The sequence below is a fragment of the Heliangelus exortis genome, chromosome 1 (genome assembly GCF_036169615.1).
Source record: "Heliangelus exortis chromosome 1, bHelExo1.hap1, whole genome shotgun sequence".
NCBI classification, from domain to species: domain Eukaryota; kingdom Metazoa; phylum Chordata; class Aves; order Apodiformes; family Trochilidae; genus Heliangelus; species Heliangelus exortis.
The window spans coordinates 1,152,235-1,168,131 of NC_092422.1; the positions used below are offsets into that span (position 1 = coordinate 1,152,235).

The following is a 15,897-nucleotide window of genomic DNA, read 5'->3' on the forward strand; positions in this document are numbered from 1 at the left end:
AAAAGCTCCAGTAATTTGGCCCAAATCACACCATGTGTCTGTGTCAAACCAGAATAAAAATTTTTTGATGCCTGGGAGTCAATAGAGACCTCACATATTTGAATGATAACACCCATCAAAGTGTGCCTGTGGTTACCTGCAGGTGACTTGATGGATGATTTGCTCATTCTGGACATTTCTGAGAAATTCAGAATGTGTCTTTTCTGAAAGCTGCCACAACCTATCAGCTGAATGAGGCTTTTTGTGCTCAGTTGGTAAAAATAGAAAACTGAGCTTGAATAAAATCTGTGCTGTGCATTCATTTTCTTTTACTTGCTGCTAGATAAGAAGAATTCAGCTGTTGTCCCTGCTTACTAATAAACTGTTTTCATGAAAGCAGCAGTTGTGAATCAAACAAGAACTTGCTGTACTTGTGTCAGGGAAACTCAGAACACCTGAAATAAAATCTTACCATTTATGGGGCGTAGATTTTCCCAGGAGTGATTGCTCCCTGTGGATGTGCTGGGGAAGATTTTCCTTCTTCTTTGGCCCCATATGTGATGTGTAATGAAAGAGCAGCACTGGCCAACATGATGCCACTGTCTGTTAGGCAAGAGGAAAATTAGAGACCCTTCCCTTTAGCTTCATCCTCTCAGAGAGGGAGAGCAGCATGGAGTGGAAACACTGGCCTGGGACTTGAGAGAGAAGTCAGGTTCTGCTTTGCCTCAGGCTTCTTGCATAATTCTGGGTGTCAGGGTTTAACACTGGCCTGGCAATTAAACCAATTAACAGCTGCTCTCTGTTAATCTCTCTCTCCTCCCTTGTAAAGAAAGGAGACGGAATAAGGGAGAGAGACTGATGGGTTGGGAACTGAACTACACAGCTTGAAGGAAACAGGGATGAGAAATAGGAAAAATGACTCAATCTATAGAAATAGACAGGAAAATGGATCCCAGGTTCCTCCCCCCTTTCCCCCAAGAACTCTCAGGTCACCACCCAGGCTGCAGGGCAGCCCTGGGAAAATCCAGGCTGGAATCCTGGAGTCAGCAGCAGTTGGGAGCTGGAGGCAGGAACACACAGATTCAGGCTGGGATGGATCAGGAGCAGAGGCAGAGGAAGGGATGGGATCCTCCCAGGATGCCCAAGCAAAGAGGGAGAGGGGAAGAAGGGGAAGCAGGAAGGGGTTTGAGCCTGGGGATCCCTCCAATTTCTCCTGAGGATGAGGTGGATGGGATGGAATCCTCTGGTTGCTCAATTCTGGCATCTCTCTTGTCCCTTCCTCCCCAAAGGAGGGTTCCAGGTGGGACCTCTTGACTCCTTTTCTCCTTCTGGAGGGCAAAATGTTGCTCAGAGCTGAGCAGTGTCCCTGGTTCTGCACCCCAGGCTCCAGCTGGAACTGTAACCATGGAGTGGGATCAGTCCCAGCAGCAGCCACTGCCTGAGAAACTTGCTGTTCATTTCAGCAGTGCAGCTGCTTACAAGAGACTTAACTAAAAACAAAAGTACAAGACAGAAAATCACCTTTTCCTGCCCCAAACCAGGACACTGGGTAATTCTGTGCAGTCTGTAAAATGGGGTGACAGAAGTTCCTTGTTAGACTGTAATCTTGGGGAGGACAGATGGATTTTAAGTCTTCTCACCCATGACCCCATCTGCAGGGTGGTCCCCTCGGGTGTTTTTTGTGTCTTCTTTACACTTTCACTGCTGCTTGAAAATTCCCAGTGCTCAGAACCCACTGGGTTTAAAAATACACAAGGAATTTTTATACCTTACTGGGTTTTGAGCTGAGGATTTATGTTTGTTGGTTCTTCATAGAACCACAGAATGGGTTGGGTGGGAAGGGACCCAAAAACTCCTCCAGTTCCAACCCCTGGATGTGCAGGGACCCCTCCCACAGCCCAGGTTGCTCCAAGCCCCATCCAACCTGGGCTGAGACACTGCCAGGGATGGGGCAGCCACAGCTTCCTTGGGCACCCTGGGACAGGGGCTCAGCACCCTCACCCCAAACAATTTCTCCCTCCCCAAGATCTCCTCTCCATCTCCCCTCTTGCAGCTGGAAACCCTTCCCCCTCATCCCATCCCTCCAGGCCCTTGTCCCAAGTCCCTCCCCAGCTTTCCTGGAGCCCCTTCAGGCACTGGAAGATGCTGCAAGGGCTCCCCAGAATCTTCTCTTTTTCTCTTTTTCTCTTTTTCTCTTTTTCTCTTTTTCTCTTTTTCTCTTTTTCTCTTTTTCTCTCTTTTTTCTCTTTTTCTCTTTTTCTCTTTTTCTCTTTTTCTCTTTTTCTCTTTTTCTCCTTTTCTCTTTTTCTCTTTTTCTCTTTTTCTCTTTTCTCTGTTCTCTTTTTTCTCTTTCTCTTTCCCTTTCCCCTTCCCCCTTCCCCCTTCCCCCTTCCCCCTTCCCCCTTCCCCCTTCCCCCTTCCCCCTTCCCCCTTTCCCCTTTCCCCCTTTCCCTTTCCCCCTTTCCCTTTCCCCTTTCCCCTTTCCCCTTTCCCCTTTCCCCTTTCCCCTTTCCCCTTTCCCCTTTCCCCTTTCCCCTTCCCCCTTTCCCCTTTCCCCTTTCCCCTTTCCCCTTTCCCCTTTCCCCTTTCCCCTTTCCCCCTTCCCCCTTCCCCCTTCCCCCTTCCCCCTTCCCCCTTCCCCCTTCCCCCTTCCCCCTTCCCCCTTCCCCCTTCCCCCTTCCCCCTTCCCCCTTTCCCCTTTCCCCTTTTCCCCTTTCCTCTTTCCCCTTTCCCATTTTTTTTCCTTTTTCTTTTTTTTTTTTCTCCTTCCATCAGAATGGTGACAAAGTGCCTCTTGGTAGGTTACCTATTTAAAAAAAAAATCTGGGATCTGGAATGCCTGAATCAGCTCCTTGTGACATCTGCTGCTTCTCTGTGTCGTGATCCAGGTGGAGAAATGTTTGGCTGGGAATTATTCCATGCAACTCTTGCAGCCCTGAGCAAAGGAGTGCAGGGATCTCACTGACCCTGGGCATTCCTCTGGGCCATTTGCCTTCCCCCCAGACTTCATCCAGCAACAGAATGAGCTTCAGAGTGAAGGCTGAGCCAGGTTTCAGGCTTTGGAGCTGATATTCCATCTCCTACTGAGAGCAGAGGAAAATGGGAGTCTCCAGCAGAACAGGATCCTGACTGGTGTGTGAGGTGTGAGATCATAGGGGTTTGGTAGCTTTCTCTCTGTAAAAAAAAAAAAAAATAAAATAATCAAATAGACATGAGGGAAAATAGAATAATCCTTGAGGCACTCTTCCAAGGAGTATCTTCCACCAAAACCATGGAAAACAAAAGGGAATCAGGATGTTGCAGGAGGCTGTTGAGGCTTTTCCTACCCCCCTGACAGTCTCAGTATGCAATGGTCATGTCACAGTTCTTGCTGACCAGTGAAAAATCACTGGTTACACATCTTGGGATCCATCAGTAGCTGTTTTTCCTGTAGGCATCCCTGGAACTCCAAACCTGCTCTCCTGATCCAGCCAGGGCAGTTTGTTTTCTGATTTATGTATTTAGTTGCAAATGGAAATTCAGTCTGGATCATTCAGTTCTGCTTTTTTAATTCATTTGTTTCAGCTGGTTTTGGGGTTTTTTTTTTTCTGTATTGCCCCAAAGCAGGATGACTGGCTTTCTTCTTTATTCCTGTCACAAAAAGTATCTGGCAGAATACAAGAAATTAATTAATTATGGGGATATATAATGAACAATATGCAGCATATATAATAAAATGGACTCTCCATTAGAAATACTGAAGTGGGGGAGGCAGGGAAGAGGTGGCTTCACTCCCTAGCTGAGCAGCTTGCCTATTACCTATGTTTTTGGTTGGTTTTTTTTGCCTTTTTGTCTTAAAATCAATTCTTTTGGGAACATCTCTGAAGCTCCAACTGTGTCTGGAAACTTGGGTGCAGTTGTGCTGCAGTGACCTTTAGTATTAACTGAGCTTCAGTAATTGTTGGAGGCTGTGTGTGCTCACACTCCTCTGGTGCAGCAGATGGGAAGATGTCCTCCTTAGCCTTAATAATAAATTTAAAAAAAAAAACTTAAATTAAGACACATCAAGCTAAGGAAACAGTGTGCCCACATGTCCTGGTTCACACTAACTTGGGTCATATCCATACAACACCTTGCTGGCTGTATGGATTAAACTGTCAGTCTGCTGAGACTGAAGTGAAACTCAACAACTTCTTGTGCTTTAAGAGCTTGTTTCTGGTTCTGGATATTAAGGCAAAGCTGCCTTGAACCTTACAGACAGAATTACATCCTGCACCTAAGAAAACCAACACTGAGGGGAAGGCTGTGGATGTGCTCTACCTGGACTTCAGCAAGGCCTTTGGCACCGTCTCCCAGAGGATTCTCCTGAAAAAGCTGTCAGGCCACAGCTTGGCCAGGGGCATCTGTGCTGGGTTAGGAACTGGCTGGAGGGCCGGGCCCAGAGAGTGGTGCTGAACGGGGCTGCATCAAAATGGCGGCCGTGGTGTCCCCCAGGGATCAGTGTTGGGCCCAGTGCTGTTTAATATCTTTAGTGAGGATTTAGATGAGGGGATTGAGTCCATCAGCAGCAAATTCCCAGGTGACCCCAAGCTGGGGGGAGTGTGGATCAGCTGGAAGGCAGGAGGGCTCTGCAGAGGGACCTGGAGAGACTGGAGAGTTGGGCTGATCCCAAGGGGATGAGGTTCAAGACAAGAAGCCCATGGGGAGCTCCAGGCTGGGCAGAGAGTGGCAGAAAGGGAGCTGGGATTGGCAGGAAGCTGAAGAGGAGGCAGCAGTGTGCCCAGGTGGCCAAGAAGGCCAATGGCATCCTGGGCTGGCTGAGGAAGAGCGTGGCCAGCAGGTCCAGGGAAGGGATTCTGCCCCTGTGCTCAGCTCTGGGGAGGCCAGAGCTTGAGTCCTGTGTCCAGTTCTGGGCCCCTGAGCTGAGGAAGGAGCTTGAGGTGCTGGAGCAGGTCCAAAGGAGGCAACTGGGCTGGTGAAGGGATCCAGCAGAAATGCTGTGAGGAAGGGCTGAGGGAGCTGGGGGTGTTGAGGCTGGAGAAGAGGAGGCTCAGGGGAGACCTCATCACTCTCTCCAAGTCCCTGAAAGGAGGTTGGAGCCAGGGGGGGGTTGGGCTCTTTTCCCAGGCAACTCTCAGCAAGACAAGAGGCCATGGTCTCAAGTTGTGCCAGGGGAGGTTTAGGTTGGACATTAGAAAGAATTTCTTGATGGAGAGGGGGATCAGGCATTGGAATGGGCTGCCCAGGGAAGGGGTGGATTCTCCATCCCTGGAGCTATTTCCAAAGAGCCTGGATGTGGCACTGAGTGCCATGGGCTGGGAACCACGGGGGGAGTGGAGCAAGGGTTGGACTTGAGGAGCTCTGAGCTCCCTTCCAACCCAGACAATTCTAGGATTCTAGGATTTTTTTCTTTCAAATCCACTGCAGGCGCTGAATTCTGAGGTGGCAGTAATCCTGGAAAAATCCCTACAGTTGTTACGATGTTTCAATTAAGAGGTGTTGGGTTTTTTTTTTTTTGGTGTGTTTTGCTTTTTCTTTCATGTTTCTTTTTTCTTCCAGGCAACAATTGGCATTGACTTCCTCTCGAAAACGATGTATTTGGAGGATCGAACAGTGAGTAAGATTTTTCCTTGCCCTTCTCTGTGTGCAGTAGGAATGAGGATCTGCAATCTCTTGGAATGGTGCAGCCCACAGTTCTGAGATCCCTTGGAAGCACAGACTCAGCCTTCCATCTCCCAGCTGCTCCCAGGCTAAGGAATGCTGTGGGAAGAGCTCCCAGCTCCACGTGGGGCAATGGGAAATCACTCATTTGCTTCATCTGTGGAAGGCTCCTGGGGGCCATTTTGCAGTCATTCCCTTTGAAGAAAGGGATGACACAGATAGTTTGGATAATGGTGGGAATTTGTAGGAGGGAAGCACACTTGACCTCTTCAGTTCTTGAGGTTGTGAGACACAGGATAAAATAATAAGCTGCCAAATGCTGTCAGCTAATAGCTGGCTTGTTAAATCTGAATGTTACTTCTTTAAAATAAAGAAGGTTGCCTTCAGCTGTAATCTGCAAATGATACTTGTTTCTAAGCTTACTGCAGCTCCAGTTCCTGAAATGAAATCACTCCTCTGTGGAAACAAGCCTGGGGTTTTAAATGAGCTCAGATTCTTAATTAAGGGATTCAGCCATTGAGCTATTTGCAGTAGCAAACTGTGCAGTGCTGCATATGCTCATGGTGTGGTACAAACCCACAGGAAATGTTACTGCATGGGAAGTGGTGGGATGGTCTTTCCATAGCAAAAACTGGCCCTGGTACATCTTGCCATCTTGCTGTTGGTGTATCTTCCCTTTTCTTTCAGAACCTTGCTGGTGAGAGACATTCAGCCTCATCTTTGTGCATGTTAAGATGCAGTGTGGCTAAGGCTTCAACAGAGAGTAATAATTAGCATGTTTTCCTCCTGGGAAAACTCACCTGAGTAGCTTTTCCAATGCTTTGGCAGCAGCTGGAGGCTCTGCCTTGAGAAATCTGGTGTGTGCTCTGAAATAACCTTCAGGTTACATCCTGGGGGCCTGAGGAGGGGTAGCAGCAGAACACGACCCTCTCATGTAGGAGGTGAACATTTGCCTTGGTTTTCTTGCTAGTCCCCTCAGTTTGAAAGCTGAGCGAGTCCATTTCTCCTCTTTTGGGAGGAAAACACTTAAAATAAAAAAAGGCAGAGCCAGAGGAAAGCCAAGATAGGTGCACACACACCACTTCAGCTACTTCTAGTGCTTGGGAGAGGTAAAATGAGGAGCCATCCTCCTCCTCCCAGCCCCCAGTCATCTCCTGCATGAGTTTATCATTTTTAATTTAGTTTTTTTTTTTTTTTTTTCCAAAAAATAAATTTTCTTTTACACTTTCAGTGGCAGTCTTTTTTTTTTTTTTTTTTTTTTTGGCTTTTTTAATTTTCTCCCACCCACAGATCAGGTTGCAGCTGTGGGATACTGCGGGTCAGGAACGTTTCCGTAGCCTCATTCCCAGTTACATCCGTGACTCTGCTGCTGCTGTAGTAGTTTACGATATCACAAGTAGGTATTTTGCCCTGGCTTTGACCTCTTTTCTTATTTTTCTTGCTTGTTTGACTGATTTTGTTAGGTACGGTTGCAATTATGGGACACAGCAGGTCAAGAACGGTTCAGGAGCTTGATTCCTAGCTACATTCGTGACTCCACTGTTGCAGTTGTTGTTTATGATATCACAAGTGAGTGGGGGGAATTCTGCATTTCTAATACTCTGCCCTTTTTTTTTTCATCCTCTAGCCTTAGCTTTGCATGTCCTCTCACAGACATCTGCTTGGTCTTCGTTCTGGCATGAAAACAAAACCAACAAATCACCACGAGGATTTTGTTTTTAATTTTTTTTTTTTTGTTGTTGTTGTTGTAGTCAAGTTTTAAGCTGACCCCCACCCGGTGGATGTTGTTGGGATGTGTAAACTACCTGACAAACAACATCATTTTGTAACCCTTTCCTGAAACCTTGAGTCCTGGCTGGTCTTGTTGCACTTTACCCTCTTCCATCTGCTTTTTGGTTCTCATATCACCTGTGACTTTTGGTCTCAAACACCTGAATCATCTTGGTAAAGATTGGAATTCTTCCATGTGAAACATTGCACTCTAGCTTGCTTCACTCCATTTGCCCTCTTTCCACCCCCACCCCCCCAAAACAAACAAACAAACAGACAAAAATTTAAAATTCTGGGCATGGGCTGGGGGGGGGGGAATGCATTAACATCACATTTCCATTTGACTGAGTCACTGTCACATTTTGCAATCAAACTTTACCACTAAGCCCTTCTCTTTTAACAACTGCTCTTTCATTTCTTACTAAGGTATGTACATTTTTGTGAACTAAAATATTAGTGCTGCTTCAACTCTTCTCCTCCTCTCCCTCCCCTCAATCCAGAGCTCCCTGAGTTTAGGAGCTTTCTGTATTTACCAAGAACAGGAATTTTTGCTTTTGGAGGACTAAACCTCCAGGCACTTTCAGTTCTAAACCAGAATTGACTGAGACCAATGCCCTAATTCTCTACAAGTGCAAAAGTGCTTGTCCTTTGCTTGATAAATACTGAGAGAATACTGCAGGAAAACAGGCTTTATCTATAAAACCTTTAATTGTTAAAAATAGCACTTTCAGCTGAGCTAAAATTGCAGGTTAGCTGTGAACTTTTCTCCTGACCTGGCCAATTCTGCATTACCAAGTAGTAAAGAGAATAATTAAGACACTGGCATGTGATCAAATCTTGACTGTCTAGCACACAATATATTACTTTGCAGTAGAAACCATTAAAAAAAAAAATCAATACTTGTTAAGAATTGCTGCAGAGCCCTCCCCTCTGATTTTTAAGGCCTGCAAACTACTTTGGCAGCTCAGATGCTCTTTGTGTAGCTCACTGGCAAATGCTGAGCTCCATGGCAGCTTCAACTTGGTTTTCTTTTTGGGGTGCAACTTTATAAACAACATTCTGGCTCATTAGATCAGGATAGCTGCCTGAAATTCTTATCTTGCAGCTTTTAAGGACTTAGCACTAAGGAAAGAAAAAAAAAATCTGTGGAAAAGCTAAATTTGTATCTCTGGTTCTATGCCAATGATTTGCAAATTATTTCTGTGTATTATTTCCTAGAGAAATAATAAGTAAAGCAAGTAAAAAGTGTACAAAAAGCTGTACAAAAATTGTAGCTGGTATTTCAGAGAAGCAGTGAAGCTGTAGGGACCTTTTACTGGTGAGCAGCAAAATGCAACATCACCTAAATCCCCATTCTCTATATAAAATATTTTCTGTGCATCTCAATAAAAGGGAGCTGGTCTGAAACACAGTGATAAAACCTCTCATTATAAATCCTGCCAGAACCCAATTATAGGTGAACTCAGTTCACTCCCTGGCTTTGAAGTCACCTGTAATCAAGTTTCATTTGAAGTTAATGCCAAAAAGTTTCTTGTATTTTAGTCTGGGGGACTCAGGGCTTCACTTGCTGGTTCTTCAACAATTAATTAGGCCAATTCCAGAGAAATGTGAAGCTTTTATTTGAGACAGAGGTGTGTTTAGCAGTGATCTGTGAAGGATGCCTGCAGTGATAATCCTCTCCACTGTTCTCTGCTAGATGTAAACTCCTTCCAGCAAACAACAAAATGGATTGATGATGTCAGAACGGAAAGGGGCAGTGATGTCATCATTATGCTGGTGGGGAATAAAACAGATCTAGCAGATAAGAGGTATGGAGGATTAACTCATCTTTTAAATGCTTTTCTTAAACTGTTTTCTCCTAGAAAATGACTGTTAAAAGAACACTTGTATTTTTATTTTTTTTTTTTTAATTTTTATTCCAGAACGCTCAAGCTTGTTTTGACTGTGCTGGAGATGGCTGTGACTAGAGAAATCTCAATTTTAAAATCTCTTTTATTTGGTTAACTACAAGTTTTGCAGCACAAAGCTGTGGATGAGTTGAGAACCTGTCACCAGCTTGTTGGGATGTCAGGAGAGAATGGAGTGTTAACTACAGCCTTCATCAGGGAATGAATAAGCTCAAGTTGTTACAAACACTCATGCTTAATAAATTTGCTCAGATAGAAATGCAAATGCAAGTAATCTTCCCTTTCAGAGCTCCTCAGGATTTTCATAAATGCCCAACCTTAAATATTCTTATTAGAAATTGTGCATCTTTTGCTGCATTGTGTGCTCTCCTTGTGTGGGTTTATGGGTTTCTGAACACAAATGAGTCAAAAGTCACAAAATTAAAACAGAAGCATGGGGGAAGTATTCTGGATTTGCTTGAAATCCCTGATTCTTCACAATAGCTTCACTTGTGACCCCTACTTCACATTTCTAGCATCATATTTAAAATTCTTTATGCACATCTGTCCCCCTCAGATACCTCATGATTTTTATTTGGCAGTTCCTAAACAAAAATTTCCCTCAGTTTTTGATGTAGAAAACAAAATTCACTTGGTGTGAGGTGTTTATACTTGATCCTTGTAGGCTGCAAGTTAATGATTGTTATTAGGTATTAAAATCTACTAATTCCTAATTGTTCAGACATCAAATCAATGCTTTCTGGGTGGGGATTTGTGGTGGAAGTCACTTCCTTGGGCTGAAAATGAAAAATCTTCATTCTTAAGGTGTTGGTCTGGTTTTTTTGTTTTGGTTTGGTTTTTTTTTTTTCCTAATTCTCTGCTATTTTCCCCAGACAAGTGTCCATTGAGGAAGGAGAGAGAAAAGCCAAAGAGCTGAATGTAATGTTCATTGAAACTAGTGCAAAAGCAGGATACAATGTAAAACAGGTGAGTAATGTGTGGGCTGAGCCCTGAGATCTTTCCATTAATCCCCTGGTGTAGGAGCAGGAATTCCCTAGGCAATGGGAAACCTTTCCAGAGGGTGACAGAGGGACCTTTTTAAGCCATAAAAAGGAAAATCTCAAAGTCAATTTGTTGGCTCGAGGTCCAGAAGGATCCCTGAGCTTGGAATTTCTTACTCCTCAGAAAAAAAAAAAAAGAATTATTGAAGAAGCTTTGTGAGTACAGAATCAAATCTTCCTGGAGGCTTGATAATCCAGGATTTGGTGCCTAGATGGAAAGGATTTGAGGCAAAAAGCTGGGGAAGCACAGGTCTGAGGAGTGTTCCTGATCTTAATTCAGCCAAAGAGGGGTGGACAGAGCAGTTTAGGAGGAACAGGATGGCTTAAAATGCTCCTGCTGCTCAGTGAGACAGAGTCAAGTGGTGTTCCCACTCTGCTGCAAGGCACTGAGTGTGAGGTAATGTTCTTGGCCAGCTGAAGGGATTTATTTCTGGGAGATGAGTTGCTTTTGAATCGAGGCAAAATGTCTTTGGAGCTGATGCAACTGCCACAAAAATTGAGGTTTTCTAAAAGTTGGGATGAGCTGCCTGCAGCTCTTGAAATGCTGAGCTGCTGGAGGGAGTTGTAGCACTTGTGCAAATGAAATGTTTAAATCCAGGTTGGATGGGGCTTGGAACCACCTGGGAGGAGGGGTCCCTGCCCATGCCAGAGGGGTTGGAACTGGATGAGCTTTAAGGTCTCTCCACCCAAACCATTCTATGATTCTCTGATAAACCACTGGGCAAACAGTGAACTGGGGGAAGTGGTAAACACTGCAGAACAGACCTGGTGTTTAGATGCAAGAAATTTGGTTGGAGCTCATTAATTATGGAGGCAAATGTGCTGAAGAAGCAGCTGATGAAGAGAGAGCCAGAACTGTGCATCCATCCTGACTCAGTGCCTCATGGGATCCTCCTTTTTTCCTTCATCTCCTTATTTCTCATCTGGAGTCGTGGCCACTGAAGCATTTGGCAGCTGCTCTTGTGGTAGGAGGACAAGCAGGAGTGCAGGATGGGGAAGAAATTAATTTTTGGGTGTCTCCACAGCAGGCACCTAGATGGGTATGGATATAACCACGTGTATTTTGAAAGCCTGTGTGGATGTGGTGCTGAGGGATGGGGCTGAGTGGTGGATTTTGCAGCCTGCTGCTTAATGGTTGGACTTGGAAGTCCTTCCTAACCAAAATAATTCTGTATTTTATATCTGTAGTTAGACAGTTTGGATGCAGAGCTGGATCAGGAGCTGCTAAAGCAGGGTTATAAATGATTTTGTACATTATAGACAGGCTTGCTCTTAAAATGTCCCTTGGCTTGGTGTATTAGTAGCAAAATTATTCCCTAAATAATGGAATAATTAGATATATTACCTCAGCCCCATGTTTCAGTGCATTAGCAATCAAGCAAGTGTTCAGTTCCAGGGTCCACTAATTACCCTGCCACAACACAGAAGCTGGCTTTTAATTAGGGCTTGGAATCTGGTCTGGAATCTTTAATCATTCCTTAAGAGGAGGAGGTGAGCACTCCAGAGAAGTTGCCTTGCTGGGAGGAATGATGGGGATGATGAAGCTCCATAATTCCCCCTTTCCTTGGGGGAAGAGTTACTGTTCAGCTGAGACTTTTTCCTTCCCACAAGCTTTTAGGGTAACTCGTGCCTTTTAGGGCCAGTTGGAGCCCTGATGATTTGAGACAGAAGTAGGAAAAATCTTCCATGGTGTGTGCCTCTAGTCCATTTGGGCATAAGATGCTGTCATTTAATTAAAATGTGCTTGGTAGAGCTACCCCAGCCTTCATCAGCAAGGATGGCAGCTTCATTTAATGCATTATGGAGGAAGAAACTGCATCTTTTTGTGCTTTTTTTTTTTTTTTTTTCCCTGCTGAAGCTGTTCAGGGATTGTACTAATGAGACTGCCAGAGCATAAAGCCATCTCTGTAGCTGCAGCCTCACTTGCACTCTCTCTGGAGGAAATTGTTAGTTGTGTAACCAAGGTCTAGACAAATCATGCCTCTGATTTTAATTGCCAGGATACATGCTGCAAGACAGCTTCTGGGAGAAAATAGGTTTGATAATAAAACCTGGTGGTGGTGGGAACCTGGAGGTGAGTTCCCTCTGTATTAAATGGAAGATTTGGGCTTCTGAGACATAATTTTTGTCTTTGCTGGCATCATTAAACAGTAATATGTGAAAAACCATGAGGCTGTTCCATATCCCTGCATTACAACCCAAGAACTGGACAAGAGGACAGATTTTGAGTGATGAGAGATCACTCAAATTTGAGATTTTGAGAGATATTGAGTTTTCATTCTCTGTGTAAAGCATCAAAACAACAGGCACGAAGGGTCATTTCTAAAGATCTAAAAATGGATTTGTCTGCTCAGTTTTGAGCCTGGCACAGGCTGGGATTCTCAGGAACTGTGCTGCAGAATGTTTGAAACTCATTTTTTTATTAGTTGAATAATTGTTGAAATAATTCTCAAAGGGTAAGACTTTTAATACCCCTGCTTATCTAGTTCTCAGTTTCCTTGCAGCTTCTCTGTTGAGTGGTATGACTTTTTTTTTCTAACTTTTCAATAAATTCTTTAACTGATGAAATGGGGGAAGCATATGGGTACTGCTGCAGAATAAATACCCTTCCCATCACCTGTATAAAATCTTCCATTAATAAACTGAATGCAGATTTCACCTTCCCCTAACTGATGACTTCCACCAAAATAGATTCTGAGTTAATTTTCATACAGGGTTTTTTAGCAAGTGTCAAATTATTTTGTATACAAAGTCCACGTTTTGACTCTCTGTAATCAAAACAGATTTATGGAAAAATCTAAAATCACCTGGTGCTGGATAATTAATATTAATGTAGAGGTGGCTCTTAGACTACTGGAGGGTCTTTGGTTTGTCCATAAGGGTCTAGATTCAGATTTAGCTGTGATACTGCTTATGCCTGAAATGTGGAGATTGGAGAAAATGAGATGTTTGGGTTTCTTTTGGGTTTTCTCCCACGTGGAACTCCTCCTGCCAGTACTGAAACTTCTCAGATTGTCTGTGCTTCACTTGCAGCCTCGAGCAGCTCAGAAAAGCTGACAAAATGCTTCTGTTTCCTCACTGCCTTCTCTTCCCAGCCCAAAAAGCTGTCTGCTGGATCTAAATCCTGTGCCCTGGGTTAAAGATAACGGGACAGATTAATGCAGAGGGAAACTTGGGATGAATCTGAACCCTCAGTCCTCAATCTTTTGCTTCTTTGCATTTTCCACCCCCTTCTCATGAAGGTTTTGGTTCCCATGGAGGGTCAGTTGGAGACATCTCAATGTCACCAGTTCCAGAGCCAGCTCTGGTTTTCCTGATGCCTCATGCACGTCCCACCACGACTTCCTTGCTTCCTTTCCATCCTCTCTTTCAGGTCAGAGGTGTGAATTCCAGTGTCACTTGTGTTCTGGAGACATTTCTGTAAGCCCTGCCCTGGGTTAGGAGGCACAGGGCCAATCCTCTGACTTCATTTCTGTTGAAGAATAAAATCACCTCACAGGTTCTGTCACCCTTAGTGCTGTTCCTCTTGGCTCAAGCCCTCAGGTTCTCCAGGGGTTTTGTCCACAGAGTTTCAGACCCTGTGTTTGCCCTGTTGAGGATATGGAAGAATCTTCATTTCTTCTGCTTGGGGAGAGGAAGACTTTTTCACTTCCTTGGCTCTGTTACTTGTTTCCTACCCAATCAGTGGGAATCCAGGGTACTTCTGACCTTCTGTGCTACTTTTAGCTTTTTATTCCTCCTTTCCTGCTGGAAGGCAGCACTGAGGAGAGGACACTGATCACCTCTGTGCTCTCTGCAGCTCTCCTACAAACCCAGAATGTTTGCTTTTGTAGCATGGCTCCAGAAGGGGAGTTGCTCCACACTTCAGACACCTTGGATTTCAATTCCAGCATCTTCTGCCAACCCAGAAGGGATCACACTGCTGACAGGTTGGGGTTTTTTTTTTTTTTGTCATTTCCTAGAATCATAGAATCCTAGAATTGTCTGGGTTGGAAGGGAGCTCAGAGCTCCTCAAGTCCAACCCTTGCTCCACTCCCCCCGTGGTTCCCAGCCCATGGCACTCAGTGCCACATCCAGGCTCTTTTGAAAGAGCTCCAGGGATGGAGAATCCACCCCTTCCCTGGGCAGCCCATTCCAATGCCTGATCCCCCTCTCCATCAAGAAATTCTTTCTAATGTCCAACCTAAACCTCCCCTGGCACAACTTGAGACCATGGCCTCTTGTCTTGCTGAGAGTTGCCTGGGAAAAGAGCCCAACCCCCCCCTGGCTCCAACCTCCTTTCAGGGACTTGGAGAGAGTGATGAGGTCTCCCCTGAGCCTCCTCTTCTCCAGCCTCAACACCCCCAGCTCCCTCAGCCCTTCCTCACAGCATTTCTGCTGGATCCCTTCACCAGCCCAGTTGCCTCCTTTGGACCTGCTCCAGCACCTCAAGCTCCTTCCTGAGCTCAGGGGCCCAGAACTGGACACAGGACTCAAGCTCTGGCCTCACCCATGTCCCCCATGACATGAAAGGGGAGAGCTCAGAAGGTGGCACCTCACCCTGACACAGAACCAGGGACTGAAGTGAGCAGTCTGGGGCTTGGGTGTTTGGATCTCCATGTCCAGAGCTGGGACCTGAACACGACAAAGCTTCATTTTATGGCTTTTGGGGCATTTTTTCCCCCCCAAGACCAATCTGATGAGCTGCTGAGACAAACCTCATCTCTTCTACTTAGCCCCAGTCAAACTGGATTGTGGGATTTGGTGCTGGCAGAGCTGTCACCAGGGTCCTCTTGGTTCTGGGCCTTGGGGAATGGGTGTTGAAGGAAAAATGGGTGATATTACAGAGTAAAAAGGGTGACAGTGTTGTTCTGGGGTTAAATTGATGCAACAGAGGGGGGGAGAAATATTGGTTTTTGAGTCCTGCAACTTTCAGCAAAGACTGATTGCCAGGGGAGCCTTGAGCAGCAGATAACTTCAGTTAATGCAGAGAATCCTGTCCTCTGATTCATTTTGTCAGCCCTGGGTAAGCTTTAAAAGACTCTGAGATTCACACTCTATCCTAGCAGTCTGTATTTCAGGGAATCTTATTGTTCATCTGTGGATTTCATGCCCAGAATATGTCAGAGTTCATCTTCTTGGCTTGTAGAAAGCCAGGGGAGGGGAGAGCCCTGCAGACCCCTCCCAGCAGTACCTGGCACACTCTCTGTTTGCTCTCCAAGAGCCACAGGCTGAATGGGGGGTTTGGCAGGAAAACTTTCTCACAGCAGTAGCTAAAAAACCAAAGCCCCTTGAGTAACCTTGTTTTCCCAGAGCTGGCTGCATCCAGCAGCTTGGCTCTTTCTCCTGTCTCCTGATTTTTCCCTGTCAGAGGGGTGAGAATTATTTTCTCTCTCCTCAGAGGAAAATTAAGGAAAATATTTTTTGTTTGCTTTGCAGCTTTCTTGCCTGGCTTTTCCATCTGGACAGTGATCCCTCCTGTCCTTTTCCATGTTGCTGTGACAGTGAAAGCTGTTCCATGCCCACAGTTGTTTGTGACACTGATCTGGAGGGGGGGGGAGAGGGATTTATTTGCTGGAATA

At 45.2% G+C, this 15,897-nt stretch overlaps 2 protein-coding genes across 3 annotated transcripts in view; one reads left to right on the top strand and one right to left on the bottom strand.

Moving 5' to 3' along the window:
* PLEKHB1 (pleckstrin homology domain containing B1) overlaps positions 1-15,897 on the bottom strand; it is a 168,070-nt gene that overhangs the window by 119,524 nt on the left and 32,649 nt on the right. The window lies entirely within an intron of this gene.
* Positions 1-15,897, top strand: part of RAB6A (RAB6A, member RAS oncogene family) — a 78,616-nt gene that overhangs the window by 47,732 nt on the left and 14,987 nt on the right. The window contains exons 3-6 of one of the 2 annotated variants that reach the window (XM_071759171.1): positions 5,518-5,571; positions 6,910-7,015; positions 9,086-9,197; positions 10,169-10,262. In XM_071759171.1, coding sequence (XP_071615272.1) covers positions 5,518-5,571; positions 6,910-7,015; positions 9,086-9,197; positions 10,169-10,262 — 366 coding nt within the window. Of the gene's footprint in view, positions 1-5,517; positions 5,572-6,909; positions 7,016-7,082; positions 7,189-9,085; positions 9,198-10,168; positions 10,263-15,897 lie in introns of both variants that reach the window. The other variant, XM_071759244.1, reaches the window with a different exon arrangement.